Here is an 18929-nt window from a genome sequence, read left to right as displayed (position 1 = left end):
GAAAGTTAATAATTACATTTATTTTCTCAATGTTTTATATTGTGCTCCAGATAATCATCTAATCGAACCGAGAGAAAAAAAATTTTGATGCATATTTGAATCACTGTTTCAGTCTGACACCTACACTGAGTTAGTGTTATTTATTTTGGAGTACAGTGGTTATTTTTACAACAATTCGCCCAGGCTGCTAATATGGACCAGTTGTGAATTGTTCTGTACTTCATGTTTGCTGTATGTTAATAAAAGCTTATTCGCTCTAATTAGGCCTGACGATTTACTTGAGACAGAACAACTTTGTTTAACTACCAAAGCACAAATGAAACTTCTTCGCAAGAAAACAAACTAGTTATCAACATGAAACAAACAGTGGTCCATATTAGGCGACCTTCCCCTAATAATTTAGAGCTTCTGAGTCCCGTTTACTGACTCCATCGGCCGACAGCCCTGGATCTGCAACGACAGCGCAAGACTCAGATGCTGCGATGGACGAAGCGAACGTCACACGTAGCCGGCGTCGCGTATTCTTTTTAAAGCGAGTATTAACACATGTCGCGCGGGCAGCTCGCTTTTCTGCCCGGTTTAGCAAACTTCCTCACAACTGCCTTGCGGGAAAACGGCAGTTGCCTATTATCATGTTCGCTCCCCTTTCGGCAGATTAAAAAAAAAAGGAGCGAGAAATGTAGCCTACGTCACCTGCGCACGCGAGATGGTTATAGGCCGTTCATTTTAACACCGAAACTGACGCGCACGCGGAGCAACTTGTCGCATTTTCCACATTTCTTGCCAAACAGACTTGTGAAAAATTCATATGCTCGTGTGTCCTGTGAGGCTTCGGAAGTTCATCAGTTTCATCAGTGCAAGATGTCGTCGAGTAGAAAACGGGAGCGAGTGGTGAGTGTGATATGTTTTCAGTCTTGTCAGATAACAAATCTGTTGCTGGATTAGTTCAGTATTAAATTTTCGAGTTAATCCAGCTATTTCAGTGTGAGGGTTAAATTCATGTAGAAATATTGCAATGTGAAGCGTTTGTTATTGTGAGATTATTTACGCATCTGAATATTTTGTTCTTTTAAATGTTTATGTCAGTGAGTGCTTGTTTCTTGACTTTGTGCGTGAACGGGTTTTTTTTTATTCAGTGTATCTTTCTTTAATTTTTATTTTATCTTTTGATTATTTGTTTGTTTGTTGTGTGTTTGTCTAAGGGTCTGATATCTAGGCGTCGTCTTTGTCGTCTTCCTCGTAGATTTCTTAGAGGAAAGAGGTGACCGGAGTGAGGGGAGGGGGGAGCTGAATCTTTTCTCTTGTTGTTGTTGTAGTTGTTTTGGTTTTTTTGAGTGTTACAGTTGGATGAGCACAAATCCCAGGCTCAATATTAAGTTGAAGTAATGTTGTTTGTGCCGAGTGTGTGTCTGCATAGTGTGCTCAGCTGAACTTGTGTTTCTATACGGTTGTTGTTGTTGTTATTGCATGTACCAAACTCATAATCCAGATTTCCCGACAAGTGGTAATTTACAGCAAGAACAAAATACCCACAAACACACGTCTCCAAAAACGTACGTTGGTGGCTGTTTTTGATATCAGAAGGAATCTTTTCACTTAACCAAGGCAACACCGGAAGTGTATTTTTGTCCAATGAAACAAAAACAAAAAACCTGAATAAACAAACCTACAAACTATGATCGGATCTGGCCTAAAATATAATAACCATGGACCTTTAAAGACGCAGCCTTTCCCGTGAACATTTCGCGTCACTATCTCAGATAGATAGGTTTTTACGTGTCATAAGATCACACGTACGAAAACAACGGCAGGTTTTTTTTTAAACATGTATCACCCAGGTGCAGACAATTCCTGTTTCGCGCTTGACACAAAAACAAACAAAAATAGATATCAACTTTATACACCTTATATATTTACATTTATTCTGTCTCTGTCTCTCTCACACACACACACACACACACACATCTTTAATCATCCCCAATCATTAACCGATGTTTTTTTTACATTAAAATCGATAATGTGAAGTAGGTAAAGGTTTAAATAAACTTACATTTTTGTGTGTTTTATTGTTGTTTTTCGTATTTTACCCAGGAACAAACGTCGCACAAGGTAATTGAAAAAAGACGACGGGATCGCATCAACAGCTGTCTGCTCGAGTTGAGTCAGACTGTGCCCGCTGCCTTTTCCAAACAGGTGAGTACGTAATGTCCGAAGCACAGGTTACAGTTGTACGTGGATAGCGTTAACCACAATTTTTCAGTACTTTACCGGTTTGAGTTTGAATCTGAAATTACCAGAAACGATATGATGCAGGGCCGGACTAGGCGAAGAGGAGGGGGGGGGGGGGTTGCCAGTGGTGGCCCAGGGGGATGTCCCCCCTGGCGGCAGAGGCGGATCAGTTCATTTTATGTGTGGTTTTTTTCAAAAGTATATTGTGAAGATATGGGTGTGAAGGCGCTTCGCGCCGAGTCGACGGCGCGAAGCGCCTAGCTTGCTAGGGGGGTCCGGGGGCATGCCCCCCCGGAAAATTTTGAAAAAAAGGATGCAAAATGGTGCAATCTGGTGCATTCTGAGGATGATCATTACCAGTTTCAGGCAGCAGATTTTGTCACTGATTCATACCCCAAAAATTGAAACTCAATGTAAAATAAAGAAATGCATAGCCTACCTCATTCAATATTTTTATTTTTTGGCTGGGGGGGGGGGGGTCCGGAAACCCTAGAACACCCCCCCCCCCCCCCTCGTTGTGGGGGTCAGGGGGCGAAGCCCCCTGAAGCTGATGGGTAGGTCATATTCTGAGATAGGAAAATGGTCGCTCCTTGCATGAAACGGCATAAAATAAGCAATAATAAAAAAAATTAAATAAGTAAGGTACATGTTTAGGCTAGGGGGGGGGGGGGTTGCGCAACCCCCATAACCCCCCCGGTAGTCCGGCCCTGTGATGTATAATTAAACAGTTGGCGCCACTATACTAGGCCTAGTTTAAGCCAAGTTTAACCTAGGATGTGTGAACGTTCCAAAGTTATCATAATTGATTTTAATAATTGCAATGCGTTGGGTTACTTTCAGTTTGTGTCAAACGACTCAGTTTGTGCATGTATACTCTTTGGTTTGTGTGATGTCACTGAGGGCAGCTACGTTGGAGGATAAATACGTCATGCTTAAAAACTTTCTCTTTAATGATAATCATCTAATGATAATGTTCAGTTCAACCGGTTTTAATCAGTTCAGCTCTCTGTCTCTCTCTGTCTCTCTCTTTCACACACACACACACACACACACACACACACACACATACATACACACACACGCACGCACGCACGCACACACACACACACACACACACACACACACACACACACACACACACGACACACACACATCATATAAATAAAGCAGCTGAGACAAAGAGTCAGTGAAAGTGCGTCATTAGGTATCAGTTCTCTGACATGGTTCTTTGTGCATTGCCGCACACGCCTTGATCCACCAGTTAATATATGATTACGGCAGTATTTCGTGATGACGTCGGTTTGTCGCTTATTGCGTCTTATTTCAGATGCCGTTGAGCACTGAAGATACATGTAGACAAATCAGAGAGACATATAGAGAGACAGACATAGAGAGAGAGAGAGACATAGAGAGAGACGGAGAGAGAGAGAGAGAAGTATGCCACCCGATTTTTTTCCCATATTTTCATATTTTTACCGGTACTTGAAAATATAAGAAATTGTTGATTAACACCACCTCTGAGCTGTGATGTACGCGGAGAACATTCAGTCGCTGAAACCCCTTTTCATTCATTTTCAGACCTCTGGTAAGCTGGAGAAAGCAGAAATCCTGGAGATGACAGTGGAATATCTGAGAGCAGTTCAAACTACTGAGGTCGGCATGCGATTCGACAACGGTAAGTTGACTGTGGAACATAAATTATGGGGGAAAATTCATGCGACACAGGAAAGATCGTTTAATATTGAAGACGGTATGTCAGTATCATTTAGTAAACGGTCTCTGATTAAATTTGCACAATTTTATTTCCAAGTGATAAGGTAGAAAACCAACAAAGACTAAAAAGTGGGATTTTTTAATATATATATATATATATAATTTTTTTTTTTATAACATTGGCATGTATGTATTAGACAGAACCCGTCAAACGATTGTAGAGCATCTGACGGCAATACAAATTGCAAAACAAAATTTGAATATTTGAGATTCAAATTCGGCAATCTACAAAACTGCGGTCCTTTCTAGCACATGCAGATATCTAGTACAGTTTGACACCTTATACATAGAGATAACTTAAGTCTTATTATAACTAACGAGTCTTATCATTGATAAGTCGTATCTTGAGAATTCCTGTCTTTTCATACAATCGATAATACTCAAGTAAGAGGGGGGGACCTGTTCAGACGGTACTCTCTGGGCAAAGCCTAGGGGACAGGAAGAACAGAACGTTCATTTTAGATAATCATGGCTAACCCGCATATTTTTCGTAATAATAATAAACAGTACATTAGCAAGACGCAATTTTTCGCAAACGGATAATTATTATCCGCTTGCGGAAAATTGCGTCTTGCAAATAATGCGGGTTAGGGGGAAGAATTTACCCGATGCTCCCCAGCATGTCGTAAGAGGCGACTAACGGATTCTGTTTCTCCTTTTACCCTTGTTAAGTGTTTCTGGGTGGCCGAGTGGTAACGCACTTGCGCTCGGAAGCGAGAGGTTGCGAGTTCGACCCTGGGTCAGGGCGTTACCTTTCCTAACCTAGGTGGTGGGTTCAGGTGCTAGTCTTTCGGATGAGACGAAAAACCGAGGTCCCTTCGTGTACACTACATTGGGGTGTGCACGTTAAAGATCCCACGATTGACAAAAGGGTCTTCTTTCCTGACAAAATTGTATAGGCATAGATAAAAATGTCCATCAAATACCCGTGTGACTTGGAATAAAGGCCGTGAAAGGTGAATGCTCGCCCTAATAGGCTTGAGGTTTGCTGGTCGATGTGAATGCGTGATATATTGTGTAAAAAATTCCATGTCACACGGCATTAATAGTTATTGTGAAGCGCATTGGGCATATATATGATTATGCGCTATAGCAAATGTCCATTATTATTATTATTATTATTATTATTATTATAATGTAGATTCAAGCTTCTGCATCAAACATGTGACAGGGTCTACTATTTTTAACTTTTGTCGGTTATTACTTCTGATTTGTAAGAGGTGTGCCTAGAGCAGCATATTTACACCCCCGGTATAGGGGTGTGTATAGGTTTCGCTCGTTTAAGTAGGCTAACAGCGGATGGTAGATGACCGCTGTTTTTCTTTCTTTTTTCTCTCTTCGGAAGTTGTTCTCAAGCATGATAATACTATTTACTGAATGTATCAAATTAAGGCTACAATTTTAATGCAGGTTTTGTTTTGCTTCAAGTGTAGCCTACTTCAGTGTCTAATCCCACCGATATAGTCTGCAAACAATAACAATTCAGTTGGTATTTTTTTCCAATCGTTGCTAGCTCAATGTCTGGCCCTACAGATGCAATAAAAAGATTTTGTTGCTTACTTACCGACACAAATGTCGATTACAATAAGTACCCAGTTAAGAAGGCGCGTGGGCTTTTTTTTCAACCTCCAGGCCAAGAATCTGATATTAGCGGCGCAAAATAAACTGTATACGTACACGTGATCATGTTACTCCGGATTGAAAATGAAGATAAATAGTTCGCACTTCTTAGCCGCGAGGGCACCCTCAGAGCTAAGTAAACGTATACTCCTCCAATGAAATAATACTACAATTAAATGCATGCTAGGATTGGGCTTCACCAAACTAGAGGGATCAGAAGAAAAGAAGATAACTTATACGGGTACTGCGTAAACAGGAAAAAGGCAACTGTAATCGGCATCACCAAATACACTTGACGATAAGACAATTAAATTTTAACTACTAATGGAAAAAGAGTGAAACTTAATCGCTGTCTTCAAAATGATAGCTCTGAATGCAATTAGTGATTTATTCGTTTATTTTCCATTAAAATGTATTTGCTTATTTACGTCTGTTCAGAGCTATCAGTTTGTGTCAAACTATATACTCAGTTTGTGTGATGTCACTGAGGGCAGCTACGTTGGAGGATAAATACGTCGTGTTTAAACACTCGCTATAATGATAATCATCTAATGATAATGTTCAGTTCATCCGGTTTTAATCAGTTCAGCTCTCTGTCTCTCTCTGTCTCTCTCTTTCTCCCTCTATCTCTCACACACACACACACACACACACACACACACACACACACACACACACACACACACACACACGTACGCACGCTCGCGCGCACACACACACACACACACACACACACACACACACACACATCATATAAATAAAGCAGCTGAGACAAAGAGTCAGATAAAGTGCGTTATTAGGTATCAGTTCTCTAACATGGTTCTTTGTGCATTACCGCACACGCCTTGATCCACTTATAATGATTACAGCAGTATTTCGCGATGACGTCGGTTTGTCGCTTATTGCGTCTTATTTCAGATGCCGTTGAGCACTGAAGATACCTGTAGACAAATCAGAGAGACATATAGAGAGACAGACATAGAGAGAGAGAGAGAGAGAGAGAGAGAGAGAGAGAGAGAGAGAGAGAGAGAGAGAGAGAGAGAGAGAGAGAGAGAGAGAGAGAGAGAGAGAGAGAGAGAAGTATGATACAGAGACACGGACAGAAAGACCGTCACAGAGACATTTCGAGTTGACCAAAATTCATTCCATTTCAAGAGTCATTATTCCCTTTCAGGAGTTAGCTACCTAACGGTAACATTATGTCCTTGCGCGTGTCCGGCTTGTCTTTCGTCTGCGCACACTCCAAGCGCATTACTCGGGCACGTGTCGCACGTGCGAGCACGTGAGGCTGGCGGGGGCTGTGCTCGTGTACAAGCCAAAAAGCGTGGTGCGCAAACACAAGTCCGGGCGGCAGGTGCGCGTGTCACCAAGACGACATAATTGTCACCCGGGTCTCTTAGCGCACGAGACAGACGGGTGCTGTAACTGCTGTGTGCGGCAAGCGACTGAGAAAAACACACAACTAAAGTAACAGATAACCCCGGCACCGGATACCGGCGAGAACAATTTTTTGACTGAAGTATTCTGTGTTTTTGAAGTTAAAAAGAGTGTAACCGAGTGCCGAAACACTACGACCACCTCGGGAAGCGAAGTGCAATCAAACAGGATTGAAAATGTTAGGGCTAATTTCTTAGCCCTATAAAAACTGTTATGCAAACCCGAAGGTTTCCATGAACATACAGACAATCGGAAACCACCAGACCCCATCACAAACAGAACTCTACAATCCACTGGTGTTGACTTTTAAAGGCCAACAACTCGGGTGCAGAGTCTGCTGTGAAAGGAGCGGTAGCCTCCCCTGTCACAAGAGTATCATTAAAACGAGGGTTTAAGCACGTTTTTGCAAGCTGCAGCCAAACTGTACCTTTGAGAGCACTGTTCTTTTCTTTGTTATCATTTTTCAAATTTTTGTTTTTGCTTTAAAAAAAATCCATTTGGATTTGTTATGCACGCACATAATTGACTCGCACATGAGTCACTCACACTAATCTGAAGCATCACAGCCGGCATAACAATCACATTCAGTTCAACATTACCCCGGATTGTGCAAATGGAAACTTCGTTTTCCACCAAAACAAAAACAAGTTGCGAAAAGCGATATCAAAACATTCAGTCAATCTGTCAGCCTAAAAGAATGTAACCGAGACTCGTACGTTCTTGGCCTGCCCAAACCCTTCCAGCGACTGAGACAACGTTGACTGGTCTTTGTAGAAAACAAAAGTGAACCTCATTTTCACAAAACGGATTTTCTTTAGTACTTTCAAAACAAACATATATATATTTGTGGATTTAAAGAAAATATAAAGAGTTTAATGAAATCACGTTTGTGTCACACGAATATTGCAATTCCAATTTTAGGCAGATTTGTAATTAACTGAACCGTTTTTCAAGTCAAGTTTCCAAGCTAAAATACAAATAATATAGTCGGGGCCGCGTCAAAAAATGTTTGACCACAATTTCGATGAATTTGATTAAAAAATGCGGTCGCTATAGTACCGCCTCAAGTTTTTTGTTTTTTTACGTCATCAGACATTGCTATCCCCCCAAAACGAAGAAAGTCTGGCGATTTCATCTGGACGAATTTAATAAGATTAATAGAAAAAGTATTTTCATCCTACAACAGTACTAGGCGCCTTACAAAGACTGTTATATAAAAGAATGTATACGCAAAAAAAACAAAAAAACTCTGTCAGTACACGATGCAGATTCAAATAAAGCAACTACACATACGTGCGCGCGTGTGTAAAGTTTCAGAAATATCTACCCAGTATTTTTGTGGGAGTCGCTCTGCACTACACGCACGCACAAACACTCATACAACCTCGCCTCCCTCTCGATTCCCAATCTCCGGCAATGCATTACGACAAATATTGACGACGTTTTAAACTGCATGTCATATCATCTATCCGTTGCATTTCGTGTTTAACCAGTTTTACAGTTACAACACCTTTGAGTTCCAATGGGTATGCCCGAGTCTTGAACAATAATTACCTTGCATGCGTTGTTTTTAAAATGATTTGTTCAAACCAGATGTACCACGGATCATGTATTCAGCAGTATCCTTTCAACATGGATATGATATGTATTTTTATTTGTTGCACGTGTGTTTTAGGCGAGTGGTTCAGCACGGACATCTGGCGGGACTTTGCCCAGCACTATCACACGGGCTACAGCGAGTGTGTCCGCGAGGTCCTCAAGTACATGGGCGACGTGGAAGGCGTTGGCGTCACAGACACCCGCTGTGCCAGGATGCTCTCCTTTCTCCACAACCGATTCCGCTCAGAAGTTACTGCCGCCGAAAACGGAAACCGTGTATCCCCGGTCAGCGGAACCGGAAGTCCAAGCCTGGGGTCTATCGGCAGCAACAGAGCCAGCTTCTTGGCTGCGGGCTGCGCTTCTGGTATGGTGAGTTCAGCTGCATCGTCCAGAGACCTGACTGTGCTGAACTCAGTGAAAACGTTGCCTTCCACTCTTGGCGGAAGCTCCGCCTTCGACACCAGACTGATGGCTCCACCTCACTACCTGTCCCCGTCTGTCAGCAGCGGTAGTTCGGGGGATGTTGTTCGATCCCCGCTTCATCCAAGCTCCAGCCTTCCCTCTTTGAACGTCGTGCCTTCTCCACCTTTTCTGCCTCTTCCAGCACTGTCCATCCCCGCTGTGGACTACCTGAGGTTCCCTCCCACTGCCAACTTCATGTGCAGCAGGAGCAACAGCATACTGGGAGCCGGGATGACAACGGGCAAAGACGCTCTCTCCTCGGGCCTACAGCCAGGGCTTGGACTGCCCATGGCTCCTGTCAGAAAAGATGAATGCTCAAGCGTTTAAACGCTCTGCTTCTTTGGCCGAGAACACTACCAGCATCATATAGGTGCTGTAACTACCCCACCCAGAGGCAGACCTTCTGGCCTATAACACCGACAGTGCCGTATGCTACGATCCCTTGTAGGTACAGGACACTCTGCTGCCTGGGCCACTGTTATAGAGGAGGACGAGGAAAAACAATTCAAACTGTTTCATGAGTGGATGTGGTAAAATGGCAGACGGAACAAATCCAGGCTTACCGACACATAATTATCAGAATGAATGCACTTTTTGTTATGGGGGGGTAGGGTGGGGGAGGAAATTGTCGATTCCATGTCAAGCATAACGACCCAGGCTATTTGACGAGCAGAAGCGATGACGGTGGTGAACATCATAGTACTAGAGTAGAGGTGCTTCGAAATTGGCAGGAAGAGGACATACAAGCGAAGGATTATTTGCCGGAGATACAATATTTGTAAGAACTGGTTCTTGCATGACAAGAACGTCCACTCTTACTCTAGTGACACGGGTACATGTGCAATTTCGTTACCACTGTTGCCTTTTTAGTGTTAGGACGTGGTCACGCTTTCGTCAGACGCTGCAAAAGTATTGAATATGTCATCGTGTGTGTGTGTGTGTGTGTGTGTGGGGGTGTGTGTGTGTGTGTGTGTGTGTGTCACAGTGTGTGTCTCACAGTGTGTGTGTGTGTGTCAGCGTGCGAGTGTTTCAGTGTGTGTATTCAGTGAATCTGTCATCGTGTGTGTGTGTGTGTGTGTGTGTGTGTATGTCTCAGTGTGTGTGTATGTATAGTAGGTGTATAAAGGTAATATTTATTATATTCAAGAGACAAAGCGTCAAGCGCGAAACGAGGATTTTTTTGGCCTGAATGTTAAATTAAAAAGCAAAAACAATTAGTTGTCACCGGTTCCAAAGAATATAAACACTCACCGAGAGAGAGAGAGAGAGAGAGAGAGAGAGAGAGAGAGAGAGAGAGAGAGAGAGAGAGAGAGAGAGTGTCACAGTCAGTGTTTGTGTGAGCGCGCAAGTGCGAAATGTACGTCATTGCGTTAAAGACGCTCCTTCGAGTGGTTTGGATATAAAACAAAATGTTGGTACATGTTAAGTATCAGCTTCTTTTTTTTTTGTATCACCAACTGAAACGATACAACGCGTCACTGAGTTTCAGCTGCTGATTAAATACAAAATATTGTTAACTCCTGCTTGTTCTAATGACAACATTTTATATTATACGCGGCAATTTTAATGGAAACGGGGAGTAATGAAGCTGATTACTGGTCGTGGCTCTGACGTCACCACACGCTCAGGAGCAGACAGGCACGTGATCAAGCCACGCGGCATTAGAAGGCTTTGTTTCTGCCAACTGGCCAAGGCCTACAACTCCACTGCAGTTTTCTTCGGGGTTTAACAGCGATCATTTCCTTTCCAGCGCTGCAGGCCGGAGCTCGGAGAGAAAAACGGGGAAAGCGTTGAGGTGCATCTGCCCAGAAGTGGCGTCGGAAAAGACTGCGCATGCTCGGTCACGTGCCGGGCCACGTGCCTTGGGTCGTGTGCAATATCCGGAGTTCGCAGTCCACGGACGGTTGAGCTTGACGTGTCTAATCGTAATTTTTAAAGTGTTCGTGTGTGTATTAAAACCCAGTCGCGTGTGACTATAATACCCAGACTTCAAAATAGTTCTGAAATTGTAACATGTCAGTCTGAAAAAAATGAGTTGGCCAGTGGCAGTATTCAACCTTTGAGTCAGTTTTAAAAGAGTTCAGTGAAGCACAGTGCTCAGAAAAACTTGACGACAAATCGGTCGTATGTCTCGGTGACATAATTTGCACTGAGCAGCCCTCTGTCAGCAGAGCTTGACTTGGATAATCGTGATTTTACCCTAGAATGCCGCTGTTGCCATTAAGGCGTTAAGTCGAAAACTCGGTGAAGAGAAGAAACTTGACCGAAGCGGCCATGTAGCAAGAAAGAAGAAAAAGAAGAAAAAAACAAGTCGCTCAAAGCAATATCAAAACATTTTGTCAATCTGACAGCGATATCAGGGACAAAAATAGGTCTATGGCGATATCAAAACATTTCGTCACTTTACTATCTGTCGCGGGACTGAAAGTTAAAGATGGACACTGACTAGACTGACTCGAGCCCTGGATCAGTCAGTCACCACCAAGATTAGGAAGGCATGGTTAGCCAAAACTCGTACAGGGAGAGCTAGAGGTCGTCGACCTGGTCGACGGCTCGGCAAATCCTCCTTGTCAACTTTGAACACATTTTCAAATTAATAACATCATATATATAGTTTGTGTGTGTGTGTGTGTGTGTGTGTGTGTGTGTGTGTGTGTGTGTGTGTGTGTGTGTGTGTGTGTGTGTGTGAGTTTGTGTGAGACGAGTAGTTGTGAATTTTCAAGTTTCACTGACCTTTCAGGTAACATTCAGTTCTGGTTGAAGACGAGATGAGCTTCAAACTAACCTCAGTCAATTTTACACGTCACAGTCATTCGTTTTACACGCAGATCGTTCCCGGACACTAACAAGTCGCGTAAGGCAATAATACAACACTGATTTGTCAGGCTGTCGAACTCACACAATGAAACTGAACGCACTGCAATTTTTTGTTAGCAAGACCGTATACTCGTAGCATCGTCAGTCCACCGCTCGTGGCAAAGACAGTGAAATTGACAATCCAGAATAGTGCGGTAGTGGTTGCGCTGAGCAGGATAGCACGCTTTTCTGTATCGCTATTCTTTTTACCTTTCTGAGCTTGTTTTTAATCCAAACATATCATATCTATATTTTTTGGAATCAGAAACCGACAAGGAATAAGATGAAATTATTTTCAAAGATTTTAAAAATTTAATTTTAATCATAATTTTCATATTTTTAATTTTCAGAGCTTGTTTTTAATTCAAAGATAACATATTTATGAGTTTGGAATCAGAAAATAATGAAGAATAAGATGAAATTGTTTTTGGATCGTTTTATAAACAAAATAAAAATTTAATTACAATTTTCAGATTTTTAATGACCAAAATAATTAATTAATTTTTAAGCCTCCAAGCTGAAATGCAATACCAAAGTCCGGCCTTCGTCGAAGAATGCTTGGCCAATATGTCAATCATTTTGATTGAAAAATGAGGGTGTGACATTGCCGCCTCAACTTTCACAAAAAACCGAATATGACGTCATCAAAGACATTTATCAAAAAAATGAAAAACGTCCGGGGATATCATACCCAGGAACTCTCATGTAAAATTTCATAAAGATCTGTTCAGTAGTTAACTCTGAATCGCTCTACACACACACACACATACACCACGACCCTCGTCTCGATTCCCCCTGTATGTTAAAACATTTAGTCAAAACTTGACTAAATGTAAAAACATCATTAGACGCTAATACAAGCAGACAAGGGGCTATTAAAATGAGAGTAATCGTGCCACCTCAACCAGTGCCCCGCTCAAGGTAAAACGATTCATTTACAAATGACCCCTCACAATGTTGGGACTGATTTATGCACGGCACATAGGGTGGGGATGTACGGTCCCCGGCGAAAGAAACGCAACTCATTCGCGCCCGCGGTTGCGAGTGATTTTTCGTCATTTTCAAATTGTCGTCAAATATGAACCAGATAAGATAAAAAAAACGCTGGCGCTGGACCCGAGTACTCTTCAGACTGGCTCGCTCCCCCAGTATGAAAGTTTTTGTCTTGTGCACGTGGATTTAAAAAAAAAAAAATTTATTTTACACAATTAAAAAAATTATTAGAGTAAAATAAAACATTAAAACGTTCATAATAAACAAAAGTAAACAAGAATTAAAAAAAAATTAAAAAAATAAAAAAATAGACCGCCCATGCCGGGAATCGAACTCGGATCACTTTGGCACAGTATGAAAGTTTTTGTCTTGTGCACGTGAATTAAAAAAAAAATTATTTATTTATTTTACACAATTAAAAAAATTATTAGAGTAAAATAAAACATTAAAACGTTCATAATAAACAATAGTAAACAAGAATTAAAAATTAAAAAAATAAAGCGCCCATGCCGGGAATCGAACCCGGATCCCTTTGGCCACCAAGCCACCACCTTGAATCACTGACACAGTGTCCCTGTCGCTCTCTCTCGTGCTCTCTGTCTCTCTTTCAGTCTCACCGAGACCAAACCTGCACTGTAGTTTCTTTGCCGAGACCAAATTAATCCCCACCCGCTGGCTGGCTTGCAAATCGTCTCGCATGCGATACGCATGCTTTTCATGACGCACGCGTTCGGCTGTTCTATCAGCTCAATGGCTGGCTGTCGCTCCGATTGAATTCGTCCAACCGTCAAGAACTTTTGTGTTTTTTGGGGCATTTAGGTCCCAGGTAACATTATGAAGTTTTAATACGATCAATCGGACCTATTATCAAGTTAGTGTATCAACTTTTGAACGAACTGCGCCCAGTAGTTTCCCAGCAATAAGCTGTTAAGTCGAGACAGATAGACAGACAGACACACACACAATTAAAGTCTGTTGGACCCTAGTACTGCGTACTCGGGGATAAATAACATTTTAAAAAACAGATTCGTAGAGGATAATTTACTGGCGTTACGACAAGTGCATAGTATTTAATTGTTTTTATCGTTTACTTGTTCACAACTGAGTTGTGCTAAACAGGGTAGGGGTCAAGCGAATTGTGATTGCAGGCAAACGTGTCTCTTCAACATGCTGAGAAAATCGTAAAAATGCAAACAAAAATACAAAAAAATAACATTTTTGGAGGAAATTCATTTCTCAACAGCACCATTTAATTAGAATTATTCGCCAAAGCGTTTAAGACTAAAATAAATGAGCAAAGATCACTTAGACAGTGTTAAAAAGGGTTGTTTGGCAAAAGCTTATTCGCACGGAATCGACGTGATGATTTTTTTTTAAAAACAGGTGTTATTTGTGGCCAAGTGTCTGATCTACACGATCAAACTATAACAAGAAACAAAAAAGTGCGTGTTTTTTTTCTTTCTTTTTTACATCGATCGATTAGCGATAGTGTTTCGTATGAAAATACTATGAAGCCAAACGCATACGTCCCCCCTCCCTTAATACATATTTTCACACACATGCACACAAATACACACACGCATATGCATACACTCCCGCAGTGGGGCACTGCGGTTATGAAATTAAAGGCCCCTCCTGTTTTTGGAACCGCAGGAGCTTTCTAGTTTGCTGTTAGGTAGATTTTTGGTTCCTCTTTCCTGTCATGCTCTCTTTTTCTTCATGAATTCTTTTCTTTTTTCTGCCTTCTTGCTCATTCACCTGTATTTTTTCCAAAAATCTCTTCTCTTGCCGCTTGTCTCGCGATTCATGTATAGTTTAATCTGTTAGTGTTCTGATGTAAGTCCAGCAGTAGATAGGTTAAGCCTATTTTAACATACTGGAAACTGGTAATCTTCCAGTAGGTATTAATTTAGTTTTACTAAAGCCTGCTGGGACACAAGTAATGGGTTAGTGCATTTGTAAACAGGAATCGCTTGACAAGTGGCCCCCTTCATCCCCCCCTTCCTCGTCCTGATATGGCTCTGCGTAGTCGGCTGGACGTTAAGCAACAAATAAACAAACAAACAAATATGCATACACACACACAGACACGCACATCCATACATACAGATCAGGGGCGGATCAGTTCATTTTATGGGGGGGGGGGTTCCAAAAGTATATTGTGAAGATATGGGTGTGAAGGCGCGTAATAAACATTTCTTACACGTGTATTTAACCATTTCTTACACGTGTATGAAATATTTATTACACGTGTATTTAATCATTATGCTATTCCATAGCATAAGAAAAAAGATAAATTACACGTGCAATAAGAAATAAATACACGTGTATAAATCATTTATTACACGTGTATTTATGATTTATTACACGTGTAATGGTTATGAGCCAAACGGCTTTCCATATTCTAGGTGGGTCCGGGGGCATGCCCCCCCGGAAAATTTTGAAAAAAAGGATGCAAAATGGTGCAATCTGGTGCATTCTGAGGATGATCATTACCAGTTTCAGGCAGCAGATTTTGTCACTGATTAAGACCCCAAAAATTAAAACTCAACCCAAAAAAAACACAAAAATATTTTTATTTTTTGGCTGGGGGGGGGGGGGGGTCCGGAAACCCCAGAAACCCCCCCCCCTCGTCCGCCCCTGCAGATAAACGAAAAGACAGATAAACGAACAAAGTCGCGATGTGCAGGAGCGCTACGCAGTGCTAAATTGGCCCTCAGGACGCCAACTGTCACTTTGATGATCGCTGTCCCAAACAGTTTGTCTGTCGCTATTTCTCCTAAGTTATATTTCTCACATTTAAAACAACGGACACAGACACACAAACACACACGCACGCATGCTCACACATACAAGGACAGGCGCACGGGACCCCGACACATGCACACGCCGGCCCGCCCGCCTGAAGACACAATCACAAGTCACACACACGTAGGCACACACACACACACACGCACGCACGCGCGCGCAAACAAACACACGTTTGTGTTGGTATTTCCGTGTGTGAATCAGTATGTTTGTGTTTACGTTTAAAAAAAAAGTCCTCGGCGTGTGCGTTCGCGTTTGTGTACGAGCGCGTGCGCGCACGCGTATGTGAGTGTGTGTGTGTGTGTGCCTGCCTACGTGTGTACCTACGTGTGTGTACCTACGTGTGTGTGTGTGTGTGTGTGAATTGTAGTTGTGCCTTCAGGCGGGCGGGCCGGCGTGTGCATGTGTGTCCGTCCGTGTATGTTTGACTCGGCGTGCGTGCATGAGTGTTTGTGTGTGCGTGTGTCTTTGTCCGTTGTTTTAAATGTGAGAAATATAACTTTGGAGAAATAGTGACAGACAAACTGTTTGGGACAGCGATCATCAAAGTGACATTTGGCGTCCATTTTAGCACTGCGTAGCGGCGCTCCTGCACATCGCGACTTTGTTCGTTTATCTGTCTTTTTACATTTAGTCAAGTTTTGACTAAATGTTTTAACGTAGGGGGGGGGGGAATCGAAACGAGGGTGTGGTGTATGTGTGTGTGTGTGCGTGTGTGTAGAGCGATTCAGACTAAACTACTGGGCCGATCTTTATGAAATTTGACATGAGAGTTCCTGGGTATGATATCCCCGGATGGTTTTTTTCATTTTTTCGATAAATACCTTTGATGACGTCATATCCGGCTTTTTGTAAAAGTTGAGGCGGCACTGTCACACCCTCATTTTTCAATTAAATTGATTGAAATTTTGGCAAAGCAATCTTCGACGAAGGCCGGGGTTTGGTATTGCATTTCAGCTTGGTGGCTTAAAAACTAATGAGTGAGTTTGGTCATTAAAAATCGGAAACTTGTAATTAAAATTATTTTTTTATTAGACGATCTAAAAACAATTTCATCTTATTCTTCGTCATTTTCTGATTCCAAAAACATATACATATGTTATATTTGGATTAAAAACAATCTCTGAAAATTACAAATATAAAAATTATGATCAAAATTAAATTTCCGAAATCGATTTAAAAACTATTTCATCTTATCCTTGTCGGTTCCTGATTCCAAAAACATACATATATGATATGTTTGGATTAAAAACACGCTCAGAAACGGTTAAAACGAAGAGAGGTACAGTAAAGCGTGCTATGAAGCACAGCGCAACCGCTGCCGCGCCAAACAGGCTCGTCACTTTCACTGCGTTTTGCACTCGCGGCGGACTACATTCAGTTTCATTCTGTGAGTTCCACAGCTTGACTAAATGTAGTAATTTCGCCTTAGGCGACTTGTTGTTTATCTGTATGTATGGACGTGCGTGTCTGTGTGTGTGAATGCATATGCGTGTGTGCATGTGTGTGTAAATATGTGTTGAGGGAGGGGGGACGTATGCGTTTGGTTTCATAATATTTTCATACGAATCACTATCGCCAATCGATCGATGTAAAAAAAAAAAACTAAAAAAAAAACCGCACTTTTTTGTTTCTTGTTATAGTTTGATCATGTAGATCAGACACTTGGCCACAAATAACACCTGTTTAAAAAAAAAATCACGTCGATTCCGTGCGAATAAGCTTTTGCCAAACAACCCTTTTTAACACTGTCTAAGTGATCTTTGCTCATTTATTTTAGTCTTAAACGCTTTGGCGAATAATTCTAATTAAATGGTGCTGTTGAGAAATGAATTTCCTCCAAAAATGTTATTTTTTCGTATTTTTGTTTGCATTTTTACGATTTTCTCAGCATGTTGAAGAGACACGTTTGCCTGCAATCACGATTCGCTTGACCCCTACCCTGTTTAACACAACTTATGAACAAGTAAACGATAAAAACAATTAAATACTATGCACTTGTCGTACAGCCAGTAAATTATCCTCTACAAATCTGTTTTTCTTTTTGATTTATCTTATCTGGTTCATATTTGACGACAATTTGAAAATGACGAAAAATCACTCGCAACCGCGGGCGCGAATGAGTTGCGTTTCTTTCGCCGGGGACTGTACAGGTAATCGTCAGAATTAGGTATGAACAGTTGAACCCCACCACCACCACCCCCCAAAAAATAAAACATTTTTACCATTTACAGTCAATGTGGGGATGCTCAGCTGACCCCTCCCAGTGTGGGGAATTCTTATTTTACTCCTAGGACACCACGCATGGCGGCCTTGTCTTGGAAGCAGTATTGAACACTTCTCTTCTTTGTCTTAGGGTTGTCTGCAGCTTTGGGGCTTTAAAGGCACACCCCTTATCCGGTGTAAACAGTTCGGCTTGCCATCTCAGACCTGGCCGGGTATTATGTGGGACCGGGTCACATACCAAAAACTATAAGCCTGGGTGCTTTTTGCACAGTGAGAATTTTCATGAAATTGATTTCGTAAAACTAAAAGCCACTAGTTTTTAATTCCAACCTATCAGCATGCAGTGAGGGCGTTTGTTTTTGGTTGTGTCCCAAGTGGAAGGATGATCTTATTCTTATTAATGTGGAAAAGACTAGCCAGATCTGAGATGGTGAGCCAACAGTTTTCAATGTAAACTTCACAGGCTTGATCAGTATGTGCTGGACAACGAATACACATTCTTTGATAGCAGGGGTGGGACTCTCTTGTGATGAAAAAAGAGGAAATCCCTTTTCTCTAGGGGGGTTTGGGGGCTCCCCCGAAATTTTTTTCAATGGTACATTAAAATCTGTGCAATCTGGTGCATTCTGAGACTAAAATTCAACTCGTTTGGATCAGGTAAAAAAGACATTCTCCTCACTCCCCCCCAAAAAAACACACACAAAAACACACCCAACCAAACAAAAAACACACTTTCACACAACAATGGTAACATTGTAATGGTGCATACTTACTCCATTACTGGCAATAGTATGATCCAAGTGACGCCCCAATGCATTGAAGCTCAAAATAACTTTTTGTTTTCAGGAGTTTTCAGTCAGCACAATTTAACTCGCAAGCCTCCAGTGTTCTGTTCCATCTTCACTTCTCTCCATATCATTCAGTCA

The 18929-nt window shown here is 41.8% G+C and overlaps 1 protein-coding gene across 1 annotated transcript; it reads left to right on the top strand.

Moving 5' to 3' along the window:
- Nucleotides 1–2027: 2027 nt before the first annotated feature.
- Nucleotides 2028–10082, top strand: LOC138956325 (hairy and enhancer of split-related protein HELT-like). Its single transcript, XM_070327714.1, has 3 exons — nucleotides 2028–2193; nucleotides 3808–3904; nucleotides 8735–10082. Exons 2-3 carry the CDS (start codon nucleotides 3844–3846, stop codon nucleotides 9445–9447), a joined length of 774 nt encoding a protein of 257 aa, XP_070183815.1. The 5' UTR covers nucleotides 2028–2193; nucleotides 3808–3843; the 3' UTR covers nucleotides 9448–10082.
- The last annotated feature ends 8847 nt before the right edge of the window (nucleotides 10083–18929 follow it).

This window comes from Littorina saxatilis, linkage group LG2 (genome assembly GCF_037325665.1).
Source record: "Littorina saxatilis isolate snail1 linkage group LG2, US_GU_Lsax_2.0, whole genome shotgun sequence".
NCBI lineage: Eukaryota > Metazoa > Mollusca > Gastropoda > Littorinimorpha > Littorinidae > Littorina > Littorina saxatilis.
The sequence above is the reverse complement of the archived record's forward strand: the minus strand, read 5'-3'. Positions and strand labels throughout refer to the sequence as shown.